Here is a 16,726-nt window from a genome sequence, read left to right on the forward strand (position 1 = left end):
CTCTTCAATATAGTGCTTGAAGTTTTAGCAATAGCAATAAGACAACATAAGGGGATCAAGGGGATTCGAATTGGAAAGGAAGAAGTTAAACTTTCATTATTTGCAGATGATATGATAGTGTACATAAGCGACCCCAAAAACTCCACCAAAGAACTCCTACAGCTGATAAACACCTTTAGTAATGTGGCAGGATACAAGATCAACTCCAAAAAATCAGTCGCCCTCCTATACACAAAGGATATGGAAGCAGAGAGGGAAATCAGAGAAACATCACCTTTCACGATAGCCACAAACAGCATAAAATATCTTGGAGTAACTCTAACCAAGGAAGTGAAAGATCTATTTGACAAGAACTTTAAGGCATTGAAGAAAGAAATTGAAGAGGATACCAGAAAATGGAAGGATCTTCCTTGCTCTTGGATTGGGAGGATCAACATAGTAAAAATGGCAATTCTACCAAAGGCAATTTATAGATTCAATGCAATCCCCATCAAGGTCCCATCAAAATTCTTCACAGATCTTGAGAGGACAATAATCAACTTTATATGGAAAAACAAAAAACCCAGGATTGCCAAAACAATCTTATACAATAAAGGAACTTCGGGAGGCATTACCATCCCTGACTTCAAACTCTATTACAGAGCTTCAGTATTGAAAACAGCTTGGTATTGGCATAAAAACAGAGAAGTTGACCAATGGAATCGTATAGAAGATCCAGATTTTAACCCACAAACCTATGAACACCTCATTTTCGATAAAGGAGCTAAAAGTATACAATGGAAGAAAGAAAGCATCTTCAACAAATGGTGCTGGCACAACTGGATGTCAACCTGTAGAAGAATGAAAATAGACCCATATCTATCACCATGCACAAAACTCAAGTCCAAATGGATCAAAGACCTCAATATCAGTCTGAACACACTGAACCTGATAGAAGAGAAAGTGGGAAGTACCCTACAACAGATGGGCACAGGCGATCGCTTCCTATGTATAACCCCAGCAGCACAGACATTAAGGGCAACATTGAATAAATGGGACCTACTGAAACTGAGAAGCTTCTGCAAAGCAAAGGACACTGTCACTAAGACAAAAAGGCAACCCACTGACTGGGAGAAGATCTTGTTAATCTTTCTGCTTCCCCCAAAGAGTGACCCTACTAAGTCTTCTTATTTGTTACACTTTATTTTATTCACCTTTAATAACAGATTCTGTGTATTTTAACTGAGCAACATGCATGTGTATAGGTGCATAAAGTGTGTACATATAAAAAAAATACAGGCCTACTCATACATAACACAAGCCAATTTCCTATTTAAGGAAATTATAGGGTCTTTGTTTGTTTTTCCGTTTATATACTCAGTAACAGAAAACAGCAAGCCAAAACATTAAAATGAGCAGGCTTCAAGAGCTACTTCACTCAGCTAAAAGATTTAAGGAATCTTGCTTTCCTGGAAAGGCCAGTGATAGCATGAGACCGTCGTACAGGGCACCTTACAGAGCAGCCATACCCAAAACCGCACTCGTGTGCTCACAGTGAATGCTTATTTCTGCTGCTCACCCTGCTCCTCATGGGCTTGCGGAGTGGAAATCAACCAAAGCTCTCCTGTTCTAAAGGCCCAATCCTTTGTTGTCATAGGGCCAACAAACTGGAGCCTGAGTTGTAATCCAAATGAAATATCCGAGGCCATTGCCTGAGCCAAAAGTAAAAATATAACAGGAGAACCCGAGAGGAACGAGCAGAAGCGTTATAGTGCCCTCCGTGGGCAGTGTCCCTAGCAGGTTCCTGTGACCTCTGTATGTGCAGTTTGAGTCTGGAGGGGGCAAAACCATCAGGCCTGTCTCGAATCGGTCTCACATCATCAGCATTCCAGAGCAGGAAACTGTCTGCAGCCAGGAATTCTTGCTTTTTTGCCATAAGATCTGAGAAGTAAGCCTTCCCCTTGCATGGATGTAGCTCAGCTAGTTTGTAACAGGTCCAGGTTCTTGGAGTCTTAGCCGTAATAAAGATCTATTGCATCTGTGGTGATAGACTTAGATCTCTTAGAGATTGTGAATGTCTCCCTTACTTGCCATAGGCTAATAAGAATTTTTAGGTCAAAACTGTTTATAAAATGGGTAGATTTATTCCAAGGAATACTTCCTATGGAGCAAAACATAATTTTTATTGCCCAAATAGTGGGTACCCCTACACCTCTCCCAAAGAAGGGTGCAAAGATGATTAGTAACATTCTCTAGAGCAGATCTCCAGTGCCTTCCTACTCCAGTCAGTTGTGCTGTGCCCAGAGCTGGGCCCCTGCCCTGCACAGGTCACCCAGTGCAGCTCTGAAACTACACTGTCTCATCGTGTCTTTTTATACATTTTTATTGATATTTATTGAGCTCTGCATTTTTCTCTGCTCCCCTCCCTGCCTGTCCTCTCCCCCCGTTCAATCCTCCCCCCACCAAGGTCCCCATGCTCCCAATTTACTCAGGAGATCTTGTCTTTTTCTACTTTGTACTTCCCATGTAGATTAAATCTATCTAAGTCTCTTAGTGTCCTCATTGTTGTCTAAATTCTCTGGGATTGTGGTTTGTGGGCTGGCTTTCCTTGCTTTATGTTTAAAAACCACCTATGAGTGAGTACATGTGATAATTGTCTTTCTGTGTCTGGGTTACCTCCCTCAAAATGATGTTTTCTAGCTCCATCCATTTTCCTGCAAAATTCAAGATGTTGTTATTTTTTTCTGCTGTGTAGTACTCCATTGTGTAAATGTACCACATTTTCCTTATCCATTCTTTGATCGAGGGTCATTTAGATTGTTTCCAGGTTCTGGTTAAGACAAACAATGCTGCTATGAACATAGCTGAGTATGTGTCCTTGTGGCACGATTGAGCATCCTTTGGATATATACCCAAAAGTGGCATTATTGGGTCTTAAGGAAGGTTGTTTCCTAATTTTCTGAGAAATTGCCACACTGACATCCAAAGGAGTTGTGCCAGCTTCCATCCCCACCAGCAATGCAGAAGTGTTCACTTTTCCCACAACCTCTCCAGCATAAGTTGTCATCAGTGTTTTTGATCTTGGCCATTCTTACAGGCATAAGATGGAATCTCAGAGTTGTTTTGATTTGCATTTTTCTGATGACTAAGGATATTGAACACTTCCTTAAGTGTCTTTCAGCCATTTTAGATTCCTCTGTTGACAGTTCTCTGTTTAGGTCTGTACTCCATTTTTTTTATTGGATTATGTGATCTTTTGGTGTCCAATGTCTTGAGTTCTTTGTATACTTTGGAGATCAGACCTCTGTCTGATGTGGGGTTAATGAAGATCTTTTCCCATTCTGTAGGCTGTCGTTTTATCTTGTTGACTGTGTCCTTTGCTTTACAGAAGCTTTTCAGTTTCAGGAGGTCCCATTTATTAGTTGTTTCTCTTAATGTCTATGCTACTGGAGTTATATTTAGGAAGTGGTTCCCTGTGCCAATGTGTTCAAGTGTATTTCCCACTTTCAGGTTCAGTGTGACTGGCTTTATGTTGAGGTCTTTGATCCATTTGGACTTGAGTTTTGTGCATGGTGATAGATATGGGTCTATTTTCATTCTTCTATATGTTAATATCCATTTATACCAGCACCATTTGTTAAATATGCTTTCTTTTTTCCACTTGATATTTTTTGCTTCTTTATCAAATATCAAGTGTCAAAGATGTGTGGATTGATATCTGGATCTTCTATTCAGTTCCATTGGTCCTCCTGTCTGTTCTTATGCCAATAGCAGGCTGTTTTCAGTACTGTATCTCTGTAGTAGAGTTTGAAGTCAGGGATTGTGATGCCTCCAGAAGTTTCTTTATTGTACAGAATTGTTGTGGCTATCCTGGGCTTTTTGCTTTTCCATATGAAGTTGAATACTGTTCTTTTCGAGCTCTTTGAAGAATTCTGCTGGGATTTTGATGGGCATTGCGTTGAATCTGTTCTCATCGTATCTTATAGCTTAACTAATACGACTAAGTGGAATTAGAAGGAATCTAACTTATTATCCATCTCAATTGGCTTTTCAGTTTGTGACTTTCTAGAGAGGAAGCAGCCAGTGCTCCTTGACCCTCACTCCCCACAGACTTTGGAGCAGAACATGGGGTGGGTGGGGGGAGTCAAGGTCCCCAGAATAACTTCTCCTACCCATCCCCAAGTGTGCGGGGAAGACACTTTAGGTATCGTTTAACCCAAGTTCTAGAAAATAAGGCTCAAAGGCAAAGTAACTTCCCCAGTGTCCTATGATATGAGCCCCACGCTGGACTGAGAACTCAGGTCCCTCACTGCACTAATGTCCTTACCTCTGCGGTAGGGGCTCATGGGGCTCTACTGTTTTCACAGCCGAAGTTTCTGAAGCAGCTGCGCAGTTCACAAAAGTAATTTATTTTATCTTATTTTATAAAGCACATGCAAAAAAAAAAAAAAAAGGCCTTTGATTTGCCAGGTGGTCTGGGTAAAACATGAAGGTATAGGAAGGCCACAGAGAAATTTTCCAGAGAATCTGATCCAAGAAACTAATAAATGCAATGAGAGCCAGCCAACCAGCGTGGCTCTGGGGTAGAGATGAAAAGCCACTGTGAGACGGTAAAAAGTTGAGTTACTGAGCAACGCACAGTAACGCACCATTGGTGTTGATATCAAGCCTGATTTGACTTTTGGAAATAGTCTCAATTTCACACCCTTCTTGACTCCCTGAATGCTGAGATTGTACTACATATGGCCCTTGACCGTTCTCTTTCCCAGTGCTGAGAAACAAACCTAGAGCTAGAGTCTTGTTGGGCATGCTGTCTACCACTGACCTGTTCTTAATAACTTCAAAAAGAACAGGATAGTTAATACTTGTTTGTTCAGGTATTTTTATCCCATGCTTTGTTGAAAATGAGTTGTTTTGAGAATGGCATATGTAAGAACACTGAGCTGGATCTTGTTGGTTGGCAAGAGCGTAGGCCAGCAGGCGGGAGGGAGGGATGCTTTTTAACCCACTGGGCGCCCTCATGTGATTTTGTCTCAAGATAATTAAGTCAGTGGTTTTCAGTAGCTATTATTTTAACACCCACAGATATTTGTGAGCATCTGGAGATACTGCTTATTGTCACAGCTCAGTGGTTAGGGGAAGGTACTCTGAAGCCAGGGGTGCTACTAAGCATCGTACTGTGACAGAATAGTCCCTTGCACCAAAGAAAATCCCACCCAATATGTCAGTGGCACTGAGGTTGAGGTTCCTAGAGTACTGAAGCAGTGGATGCACACACACAAAAGAAACGGGAAAGTCCACTGTGTGCCTTTGGTCCGCAGCCAACTGCCTGCAATGAATTCTGCGTGCCCTGCAGCGGCCAGAGAGAGCTCTCGCTGCTTGGCACGGGACTCAGACCTGAAGACCGAACTTCATCTCATGTGGGACTTTCCTTTTCGCCACCTGTTGCCGCTTTCAGTAAGCAGTGATTGCAGTGACAGATTTGCCTGTATAAAGACATACTCCTGAAAAGTTGGGTGGGCTGAATTTTCTTTTCTTTTTGCTTTATGTGGAGAGGTGAGTGTCTGTGAAGGTGCACATGTGTACACAGTACATGTGAGGGTCAGAGGTCAACCTCAGGGATCGTTCCTCGGCTGTCATCAGCTTTAGTTTTTGAGACACCGTCTCTCACTGTGGTCTAGTACTCACAGTTTGTCTGGACTGGCTGGCCTGGGCATGAGCTTGGGATCTTCTGGTCTCTGCTTCCCTGGGATTCCAGAATTGTGCTGCCATATGGGGGCTAGAAATCAACGCTGGTCCTCAGCACAGGAGGAAAGGCTGCACGTGCTTGACCTATTGAGCCATCCTCCCAGCTCCTGAGTTACATCTAAAATAGTCAAGGAACAGTTAACACCTACAACCAACCATCTTTCCAAGTTCCCAAAGAAGACTGAGCTGTCCACTGCTGCACCTGCAGGTACTTCTGGTGCCCTGCACTTCACACTTGGATTGCAAGGTCGGGTTCTTCTTTCTTTTTTCTTCCTTTCTTTCTTTTTTTTTTAATTTGTTTGTTTGTTTGTTTGAGATAGGGTCTCACTGTGTAACGCTAGCTGGCCTGGAATTCCCTACATATACCAGGCTGGTCTTGAACTCAGAGATCCACCTGCCTCTGCCTCCCAAGTGTTAGGAGTAAAGGCGTGCGCCTCATGCCTGGCCTGCCATTATTCTGTATAGTGAAAAGTAGAGAGCATGGTGGGTGGAAGCTAACGATTGTCTGAATTTGGGAATGTCATTGATTGATGAATTCATACCACAGTTGAAAAACACCTCCATTTTACAAATTGTTAGACAACAAGACTGTTTTGAACTCATTAATTTCTTTATCTGATACTTTTTTCAGTTATTGACCTTTGGCTCAGCCAAGCAGGTGCAATAGTCCCCCATCACTCTGTGGGTGGCTTTTTGTTTTTTCTTTTGCACCAGAGATATCTGATAAGACTCAATCTCTTCTTTCACTGCCTGCACGCCTGGTATCAGCAGAGATAAGGGTGTGGCACTGGGGAACAAGGTGTTTTCTCCTTATCAGTCACTGCCTTAGAGCCACGCCCCTAGGCGTATAAATCCATGACCAGCTCTGGAGGAAATTCATTTGATAAAGCTACCATTAGCGTCACTTACTGCTAGGAACTTACTGAGGTGTGACCCGGTGGGGACAGAACCACTGCCCTAGGAAACAGCCCAGAGAGGCACTAGGGGACCTGACTGAAGGGAGCGGAGTGGAGGGGTAGGGAGAGGGAGAGCAGAGGTGGCCCGGCTGTGTACCAGTCACCTGTAAGGGACCGTGTCACTTCAGTATGCAGGGTCTTTCCTCTGGTATTTGCGCATTGTAGTCTCACAGCAACCGAATGATTGGGAAGACGTCCCGGTCCCACACTAGAAAAGAAGGAACTGACTTATGAGCAGTAACGATCCACCTAGGATGGCTCCGCCAGAGACTTTAGCAACTTGACACTGGCAGCCTGCCTTAAAACTGCATCCCTGCCAGAAGCATATATACCCGCTCAGAGAGCCCACGGTGTGGGTGGCCACCGCCAGTAGCTCTGGGTTCTAGTGACAGCTCTATCTCCAGCTCTCTGTGATGATCACTAGCCCTGTGGGAAGCCTAGTTTTCTGCTCTGTGAAATGAGGGCTTGACCTGGATACCCAGGCCACACAGGGAAGCCAGGCTGCAGAGAGGCCTCCCAGAAATGCCTGAGGGGCACAGCTTATCCTGTGCCAGGAACTGCTGGACACTTTACCCATGATCTCATTCAAGGCCTGCAGCGTCCTGGGTGATGGCTGCTCCTGTTATCGCTGGCCAGGTGAGGTCACTGGCTCCAGGGCATCATCAAGCTGCACCACAGAAGGTGGCTCACAGATGTGTTTCTCAGCTCTGGGAGCTGGAAGCTGCAGAGCAGGGTCCTAGCAGGATTGGTTTTGATGAAGGTTTTCATACTGACTCCCTGATGGCTTCACATAGTGCACAGGGATTAAGATGTTGAGCTCTGCTTCTTGTGTGAAGGACACTAGACCAATTTTGGATCAGAGATACACCCTTACCTTAATAAGTTTCCTAGTACTACCCAAATACTCTGTCACCTTGGGGGCTTGAACTTCTTTATGGGACCTCCAGGGGACAGGAGTCAGGGACAGAGAAACAATTTGCAGTTCCTCATCTGTTATCTTAACAGCCACTGTCCCCTCAAATGAGAGAGCTGAGCTAGGAGAAGGTACTGCTGGGGGAAGGAACCTTCTGGTTAGCTCTTTACAAGACCCCTCCCAACTCCTACACAGGGCATGGCCACATCAGCGAGTACTGCATGGTGGCGCAAGACTCCCTATCCCCAAAACAGGCCCAGGGTGAACCCTGAAGACAGCTGCATGGGACAAGGGTCCAGGGATGCAACTCCCTGGGCTCCCAAGGTGAAGAGAAAGTCTCCTTCCAGAGCTCCTGCATAGCAGAATGAGAGTTCTGGCTCTGCACGCACACACGCGCACACACATACGCACACACACACATACATGCACACATATACGCACACACCACATGCACAAGCACACTGGCAGGTCATTGGCTGGAGCAGCCAAGGTCATTAGTCATCACTGAGAGCTTCCCAGTGCAAACAGGCTGCAAAGGCAGACTCCTGTACAGACTCCAGCAGGCCAGACAAGCAGCTAGTCATCCACCGGGAATGCTGTCTCCTCTCAGTGAGCTGCCAGGTCTGCCCTGGTGGTGAGAAAATGTTTTCTTTCCCAGTCCTTCACTCTTCCTTGTTCACAGTTAGGTCACACAAGTAGACCTGGAGAGGTAGGAGGGTTTTCCTAATTTTAAAGAGCACACAGAGTACTAGGCCCCAGGACATTCAGAGAGTGAAAATGTGCCATTGTACCTTCCCAAACTGTCACACAAAGTCAGGGAGCTGAGAGGGCTAAGAAGAAAGCTGTGCCCCCATGTACAGTGCAGGCCTGCCGAGGCCCGGAGGGCTCCTGCTGATCTTCTCTGTCTGTGGACAGGAAACCGGCATACAGAGCCTCTGCTGCTGCCCTTGTCACTGTTCTCAGAGTCCCTGGGTCAGTGTTGACTCCCCTCCACCCAAGCCAGTGTCTCATGAGGCTGGCTCTGATCACACGAGAACTGTGTCACTAGTGAACTTAGCACTGAGACTTCAGTTCTGCCTCTTCCCGAGGACAGAGATGCTCGGAGGAACAGACAGTGCCCTGGCTTCTCCAGGTACCCTGGGCTCTCAGGCTCCGCTGTCTTGTTAAGCATCTCCACGCTTCGTCTTCACAGGTGTGAAAGCTGTGGCGCTGTCTTCCATTCCGAGTGCAAAGAGAAGTCAGTCCCCTGCCCACGGTGTGTCCGCCGGGAGCTGCAGAAGAAGCAGAAGTCCTTCTGGCGGCAGCTGAATGTGGATGAGAGCCTGGAGGAGGCGTGCACCATGTTCGAGCTGTCCTACCAGAACACCTGACTGCAGGCTGGGCTGCACGCACCACAGCCACCAAGGGCCAGTTGTACCCATACAGATGAGGCTCTTTCCCCTTCAGCTAGATGTAGATATATAAGATATTTATTTATATTATATACACACCTATACGTCCTGTACGTATGCTTTGTGTAACCCATTGTCCAGAAGTCCACAGAGACCCTGTGGCTGAACTTGTACCAGATAGCTGAGTTACACTTAGCCATGAAATTCAGCTGCTTGTCCCAGCAACTGTGGTTCTCACACTGCTCCGTAGCTCAAATCCTGTGCTCACACTGGCTCGAAGGGCAGGTCTGCTGCAAAGGCATCGGAGGAAGCATCTCCCACAGCACAGCTTTGGGTTGTTACTGAATTTTAGCCTTTGCTGGGGAAACTGAGGTAGAGATCACTGTCATCTGCTTCGCAAGGAAATCTCCGAAACACAAGAATACTTCTGGATCCTCCTCCCAAGGCTCCAGAGTCCTTGGCAGAGACAGGAGCACTGAAGCAGAGCCATGAAGCAGAAACCCAAAGGGTCCCTCCCTCCAGCAGAAAGTTTGAGGAGTAGAGCCACCCTGGGCTTGAAGCTAATCCCTGCAAATGACGACACAGACCTCAGCGGCCAGTCACTGCACGTCCCCAGCTGCTTGCTGGTACGAACGAAGCCCAGCAACTGCCTGATGATAGCTGCAGAGTGTGCACGGGCACCCTAAGAACAGATCTCCAAGCATGGCATGGAGGGCGTTTGTTATTTTTTCACAGTGCTGGCCAAGAAGACATATCCCAGGATCATCCTGAAGCATCTCCGTGTGTAGACTGCTGTAGCATATCCCACGTGCACCTTGGGGACCTGGTGATTCCTTTCCTGGAGTCCACCACAGGCAGTGCCCACCTGACATTCAATGTTTTATTGCTCATTGTCCGTCACAGCACTTTTGACCCTCATCAGTCCATGTAGTGACTCTTGCTTTCGTATTCTGGGTGTTTTGTTTGTTTGGGATGGGGGCATATTTTAAGACAGGGTCTTGCTATATATATATATATCCCTGGGCTGGTCTCAAACTTGTGATCCTGCTGCCTCATCCTCCCAGTACTGGGACTGCAGGTGTGTACCACTATACCTGCTCTGCTTTACTTGTTTTTAATTATTTTAAAAATTATTTAAAATTCCTCATGAATAAAACAGAAGGCTAGCCAGGTCACAGCAGGATGTTTACAAACACAAATAACATGATAAAAACTAGTAGAAAAGTAGGAAGAATAAACAAAGGGAGCGGGAGTTTTGCGAGTTTGAATTATCATCCCAGGACTGAATATGGGCAGGCAGAGAGAGCTGGGCTCTTCTCCGTAGTCCCTTTGACTTAGATATACACATCTGTGGGCAAAGGAAGCAGGCAGCATGGCCGTGGCCAGCTCAGCACAGGCTTCCCCCTCATTTCACGGAGAAAGATACTAACCATCCAAGGGTCTTCCCAAGGTAATACAGCGGCAATCTGTGGCCGACCTGAGGTGTCTGTAGACTTGAAGGTCAATGGAATTCTGCAATATCACATTGCATGAGCTGCCTAGGACAGCCTTCTGGCCCTGAGCCATGCTCACAGCAGTGCACAGACAAATAAAGACATTCTTCTGTCCCCAGAAGAGTCACATCCTGTACCACATCTCTGATTATTTGTCCCCTCCCCGTTTCTGATGGTTTGGTTGGGAGCCTTGACTTTGAAAGGCTGAGCCACCTCTCTAGCCACGCCCCCTCCTTTTTCTGAGCATCTTTTACCAAGGCGCTCAGCATCCTTGAGGATGTCAAGTGAGGGTCTGTACACAATGGCCCAGCAGATAATAAATTCCTTGTATGTCTTTGTTGTTGGCTGGGCTTCTCAGGATGGTTTATCAAACCCTCATGAACTTTTCCTCTGGCTCTTTATCAAAGGCAGTCTATTTGCATGTTAAGATGAGGGAAAAGAACAACCACTTTAAAAGATAAGGGTTGGAATTTATAAGCCTTTACGAACTGTTATTTCTTTCACTGGGGGGAAATAAAAATGGGAGATAGTAAGAAGGCAGGGTACTGCAGATAGCATCANTGCCACCTTACAGTAACACAAGTAAATATTATAAGAATGAGAAATGAATCCCTTTGCTCTTTGGAGCAGACCCCTTGATAGCCCTTTGTAAGAGCCTATGTAGTTGTCACTGTGACCAAGATGGCTGGTAGGATGGCACCGGGAACCCGACGGCCAGCATTCCTGCTGCCTTAACACAAGGACATAATTGGTTAGTGTGTCTTTGGTGTTGAACTGATGCTGTTATTCAGATCTAGGGGACACTGGCTCACAAAGCATGTGTCCATTGCATCTCCATGCTGCTCCCTGCAGGCGGCAGCTCTTTGATGTGCACTGGGGACAGCTGGCCGACTTGTGCGGCCAAGGGTGAGCGGCTCGCCTCAGCCCACACCGTTACCTCTGGCCCAGACCACAACGTTCAAGCTACACATGCGTTTATTTCCTGGCTACCTGGAAGCTCTAACCAAGGCCTGAAACTTGGTAAAAGACCAGGGCCCTGTTTACCAGACACCTCCGGTAAGTAGGTACCTTTTTTAAACTCTGGGAAAGGTTGACACCCCTCAGACAGAGTGGTAGAGACTGTTGCACACGGAAAGACAAGGGCGCAAAGTCTGCAACACTTGGCAAATAGGCAAACAAATTTGAGTCTCCCTTCTTCCTCCCCTTTGTGAAATACAGTATTTATATTTTCCAGCCTCGGAGAAGAGAGCAGAGCATGCTCTTCCACAGGAGAGTTATAGACCTGCTTATTCTGAAACAGATGTGCTCCTGCGGCACAGCGCCTTCTCTCTCCACCCCCAAATCCCTGTCACTGCAGCTTAGTCTTTGGCCTTGCTGTAATTAATGTATCTGTGATTCCAACTGAGCATGAAGGCCTGAAGAACACAGCCGCCCCTCCCCTCACACACACACACACACACACACACACACACACACACACACGTTTACCCTGTGTGCATAACTCACAGGTGCCCAAGGTCAGACCTCCAAGTCAAGGGTGAAATCTGAATCCCTGCTCAAGACACCTGAGTTGTCCCCACTGTCCTTTAGCAGGCCCTGCTGTGTGAGCCGACCTTGGGAGCGCCTAAGAACTCCCAAGTTTTTTGAAGGGGAAAAAGATAAAAAAATTGTCATCAGCCATCTAGAACTAAGCCACATCCCTACCCCTTCTGTTCTCTGATGTACAGCCCTGATAGTCTAGTCCACGCCAGCCCTAACAGCCATCTCTGCCACCCCACCAAAATCTGATAGGACACAGTGGAACCAGCTTAGGAGTTGGGTCTACCATGAAAATTCAAAATTGCTATTTTCAGCCCCGAATGCCATAGAGTGTATGAAGGCCCTTACTGTTTTCAGGCCTAACAAATTACTTGGTGCAGTGTTAGGTAATTGTTCTCCTGCTTAGAAACCACCGAAAGAAAAGCGAGCCTGTGGAGTCCCTCCTCCTTCTCTCATCTCAGTAAATATCATACAAGCAAAGCACAATGGAAAATGGCCCATTAATCTCCCGGAGCTGGCAGTGGAGTCCGGGGAACTGGTGTAGCACAAGAATTCCCTCCTGCTCATGCCAGAAACTCGTGTGACACCATCCAGCCTGGGGGAAGTGTTGGCACCCAACCCCACCATCAAGAAGCCAGTTCTCAAAATAGACCTGTGTTTGCACTGCAGCAGGAAGGCCAGATAGCTCCAGAGGCGGTCAATCGCGATGGCGGTGAAGTTCTTCCCAGGGCTGCCTCTTCCCAAAGTTGAAAACAGCTTCATGTGGAAAACCATGTAAACTCTGCTTCCCCTGAACTTTCTGTGCTGAATAAGGACCATCTTTTGGGAGTCTTCACATTTGATGAGCTGAGAGGTAACCACTTCTCACTTCTTCTATAATCGGCCTCTACCAAAACAGAGAATGTGACTGGAGTGCCTTGGCATGTGCAGGTCCTAGTCCAGTCCTGAGATAGCCAGTGTTGTGATGCCCCTCGGCTGCCCCTAAACAGGTTTCTCTGTCACGCTGTCACTGTGGCTAAGTTGCAGTGCACCTTCTGGTGAGGTCTGGCCTCTGTCTCTGCTTGTCATGGGTACACACTGAATGTGAGCACCCATGGGTTTCTTTCTGCACCTCCTTAAGGAGACTCGGCTTCCAGCCCAGCCAGCTTATTCTCTATCTGTGGACCAGAACCACCAGACACAAGCAACCTATCGGAGCAGGATCACAGCGATGCCATACACCCCGAGCACCAACTACAAGGACCGCTGCCATCAAGGAAGCAGAGACTCACCCTGCTGCTCATTCCAGGGAGAGCCCCGCCACTCTGGCCCTGCAGATTAGCCCTCTCTGTCACCTCCCAGGCCTTGTTGAAATCGCTAGATTAAGAACTAATCTTTGATCCTTTGTTGGAATACTGCCTGGTTCCAACACAGACTTTATTTCATTTTGTTTTATTTTTTTTTCTTGTGGAGAGCTGTGCAGTTTTATTTGGGGAGTTTTCTACATTACTTTTCACCTTCCGAAATAACATGGAGAAGTCGGGAATTTCAGACGACAGGCAATGGCTGGCACTTTCCTCCTTGGCATGGCTGGAGCCGCTGACCTTTCTCCTTATCCTCTCCTTGGCACCGACTTGTTGATGGTGGGCATTAGGAGTTTGGGCCGCCTCTCTGCACCTTCCCACTTGCCTGACCCCAAGTTACTATAGTTGACATGAAGAACCCCCTCGGCAAACCTAACCCATGCCGGTCTCTGTCACAGGGACAGGGTCTTGACAGCTAGGACTCAGCACCCAGCAGTCTCTTCCTAGAGATTGTTGTGTCCTTTCTTTGGATTCCAAGTTCTGACTCAAGAATTTCTTCCTGGTATGTTTGAGTGGGTGCAGGGCTAAGAGAAAAATTCCACACCACTGTAAAACTCGGTAAAAAAAATCAAAGGAAAGCATGGAATATCTCCCAGCCTGACCACACCTGTCAGAGCTTGATGGAGCCCTGGCTTCGCAGAGTCGGCCCTGGTGTGCTAGGGAGCTCTGGCGAGTGGGACACAGGCCACTCTGCTGGATCCATCTCGGAGGGAAGAGGCCACCGCTCATCTTTTTAGGAAGCCCCTTAGTGAAGCCAGCTGAATAAGACACCTACCGCAGCTTTTCCACAGTTGGGTCCCTCTAGCTGGCCATGGAAGCTGCAGACCAGCCCCGTCCTCTCTCTTGACTCCCTTGCCCCTTCATCCTCATCCCTGGTCCAGATTTGGGCCTCTTGAACTGGCTCTTCCTTCCCACTGTCTCTTTCCCTGTAGGAGTGCCTTATAGTCTAGTATAGTCTGATCCACTTGAAGCCTGCAGGACCCTTCAGCTAACCGTGGATCTCCTCGCTCTTCCTGCCGGCCGCTCTTCAGTACACAGCGTGCACACATCGGACCTTCCACCTTTGCTTAACCTGGTGCCTTAACTTCACAAGTAAAGGGATTCACATTGCATACACGTTATTGGAGTGGAACATCGGTTTCTTCAGTGCCATTGGCTCCTTTACCAGGAAATACAAAAGACAAAATACAATGTTTTGGCCTTGTTTTATGTTTCTTAGCCACTCTCTGTTTGCTTGCTTTCATTAACCAAACTCAGGGGAATGTCATGTCACCAAGGTCAATGAGGGAAGAAACTAGCTACCCAGAACTGAATATGTGAAGTCTACGAACTTAGTCCTTATGAAGTTCAAAAGTGACACCAACACAAAGGTTTTTTACCCTTTACTGTATGAAGATTTTCCCTTTTTTGCCACCTGTGCCCCACCTGAGAAGGGGAAGCCTCTAAGATGCATGTTGATGATGGCGTCCCTGTGTGCAACCTGGGCAACCTGCTGAGCCACCAAAGCAAACTTTGCTGATGGAGTGTTCTGCCCTTGGTCGCCTGTCAGGCTCTCGTTGTAAACAGTTATTCTCTGTTTCTGGGAATGGTAAAAGGAGGAGAATGCCAAGACTGCAGGTGGAGGACGAGAGGGTGGTGATGCAGACAGTTTCCGGACAGCTTGTTCTCGGGCTCCCGCGTCAGATCCGTGTCATTGGCCCTTAATTCTGCTCATGTGGTACGGAATCAATTAGGTGGTACGGAATCAATTAGGACTTTGCATTTGAGCTGTTCCATCCCTCTGTAGTGGTTTGCCATAGCTGATGTGCTGATTCGCGTGTTCTTTGCTGTCTGTATTTTATCGCTTTTTGTTTTGGGTTAATTTATCCACATTTTTGTTTACATTATTATCTTTTAAGATAGTTACTGTAATAATATAAAACGGAGGCTGCGTTCTTGACAGAGCATCTCTTTTTACCCGTTCCAAATTGTATAAAATTCTCTCTCTCTCTCTCTCTCTCAATAAACAACAATAAAAGTACTTTCTGTAATGATAGATTTATTAAAATACTATTGTTTTTTTTTTCAGGAAAGGGGGAGGTGAGTCCATGGCATCAACGTACAAATCAAGATCTGAGGTCTATGGAAAGTAGGCTGTTTACTATGGGGAGAGGGATAAAGCTTTTTTATTTTATCTTATGTGTGTGAGTGTGTTGCTTGTGTGTTTGTGCTCTGCATCCTTGCTTGGTGCCCAAGGAGTTCAAAGGAGGGCATTGTATCCCCTGGAACTGAATTTACAGATGGTTCTGAGCCACCATGTGGTTGCTGGGATTGAACCTTGGTCCTCAGGAAGAAGAACAAGGGGTCTTAACTGATGAATCATCTCTCCAGCCCCTTTCTTTTTTTTTTTTTTTTTTTGGTTTTTCGAGACAGGGTTTCTCTGTGGCTTTGGAGCCTGTCCTGGAACTAGCTCTGTAGACCAGGCTGGTCTCGAACTCACAGAGATCCGCCTGCCTCTGCCTCCCGAGTGCTGGGATTAAAGGCGTGCGCCACCACCGCCCGGCTCTCCAGCCCCTTTCATTGTTTTAAAATCACCCTTACATCTAAATGTATGACTCTATAGTACTCTCACCTTTTCTGTGTTTACAGGAAGTATTGTTCGAATTTGCTTTCTGTTGATATGCTAACCATCATGGCAAAAGTATCGTGGGAAGGAAGGACTTTATAGGCCAATCTAATCTAGATATAATCTAGGCAGTCCCTCAGTTGAAAGTCCTGCCCCAGCTGACTCTTGACTGTGTCAAGTTGACAGTAAAAACTCGACAGGACAGTGGTGTGACGTGGATGTGCACCGTCCTGTTCTGGGTGCTCTCTGCTGAATCAAAGCAGTTCTGAGACAAATGCTGATACGCTGAATGTCCTTCCCCAGAATTCCCTGTGTTTCATACCCTTCCCTGGTCCTCTCCATATACGAAGGGCAAGTGCCAGTCGGTCAGGCTGTGACTAAGAAGCACACTCTAGGAGATGAGGAAATAAAAAGCTGGACATGGAGGCACACGCCTTTAATCCCAGCACTCAGGAGATACAGAAAGGCTGCTCTCTAAATCCAAGGCTGGCCTACATAACCAGTTCAGGTATAGCCAGGGCTACATAGACCCTGTCTCAAAATAAAATAAAATAGCAGGTGTCTTTGCTCTCAAGTAGCCTCTGAGAGATGAGAATTTATTAAAAATAGGCAACTGCCCCTCCACCAAAAAGGCCTGAGGGTGCAACAACTGTGTCCTTGGAGTCTTTCCAAAGCACCACTGAGACTCACTTCCCCAAAGAAGGACGTTGTAAAGAGACTAGCAAAGGTATTTCTGGCTAAACATTTGCCAAGGGTGAA

The 16,726-nt window shown here is 46.6% G+C and overlaps 1 protein-coding gene across 4 annotated transcripts in view; it reads left to right on the top strand.

Moving 5' to 3' along the window:
- Nucleotides 1-10,129, top strand: part of Plekhm3 (pleckstrin homology domain containing M3) — a 156,274-nt gene extending 146,145 nt beyond the window's left edge. For all 4 annotated transcript variants that reach the window (XM_050154250.1, XM_050154247.1, XM_050154248.1 and 1 more), the window contains one exon: nt 8,789-10,129. In XM_050154250.1, coding sequence (XP_050010207.1) covers nt 8,789-8,966 — 178 coding nt within the window. In that variant the 3' untranslated portion in view covers nt 8,967-10,129. The remainder of the gene's footprint in view (nt 1-8,788) is intronic.
- Nucleotides 10,130-16,726: the final 6,597 nt, after the last annotated feature.

The sequence above is a fragment of the Alexandromys fortis genome, unplaced genomic scaffold, assembly GCF_014885135.2.
Source record: "Alexandromys fortis isolate MF-2015 unplaced genomic scaffold, M_Fortis_MF-2015_v1.1 scaffold_40, whole genome shotgun sequence".
NCBI classification, from domain to species: Eukaryota; Metazoa; Chordata; class Mammalia; order Rodentia; family Cricetidae; genus Alexandromys; species Alexandromys fortis.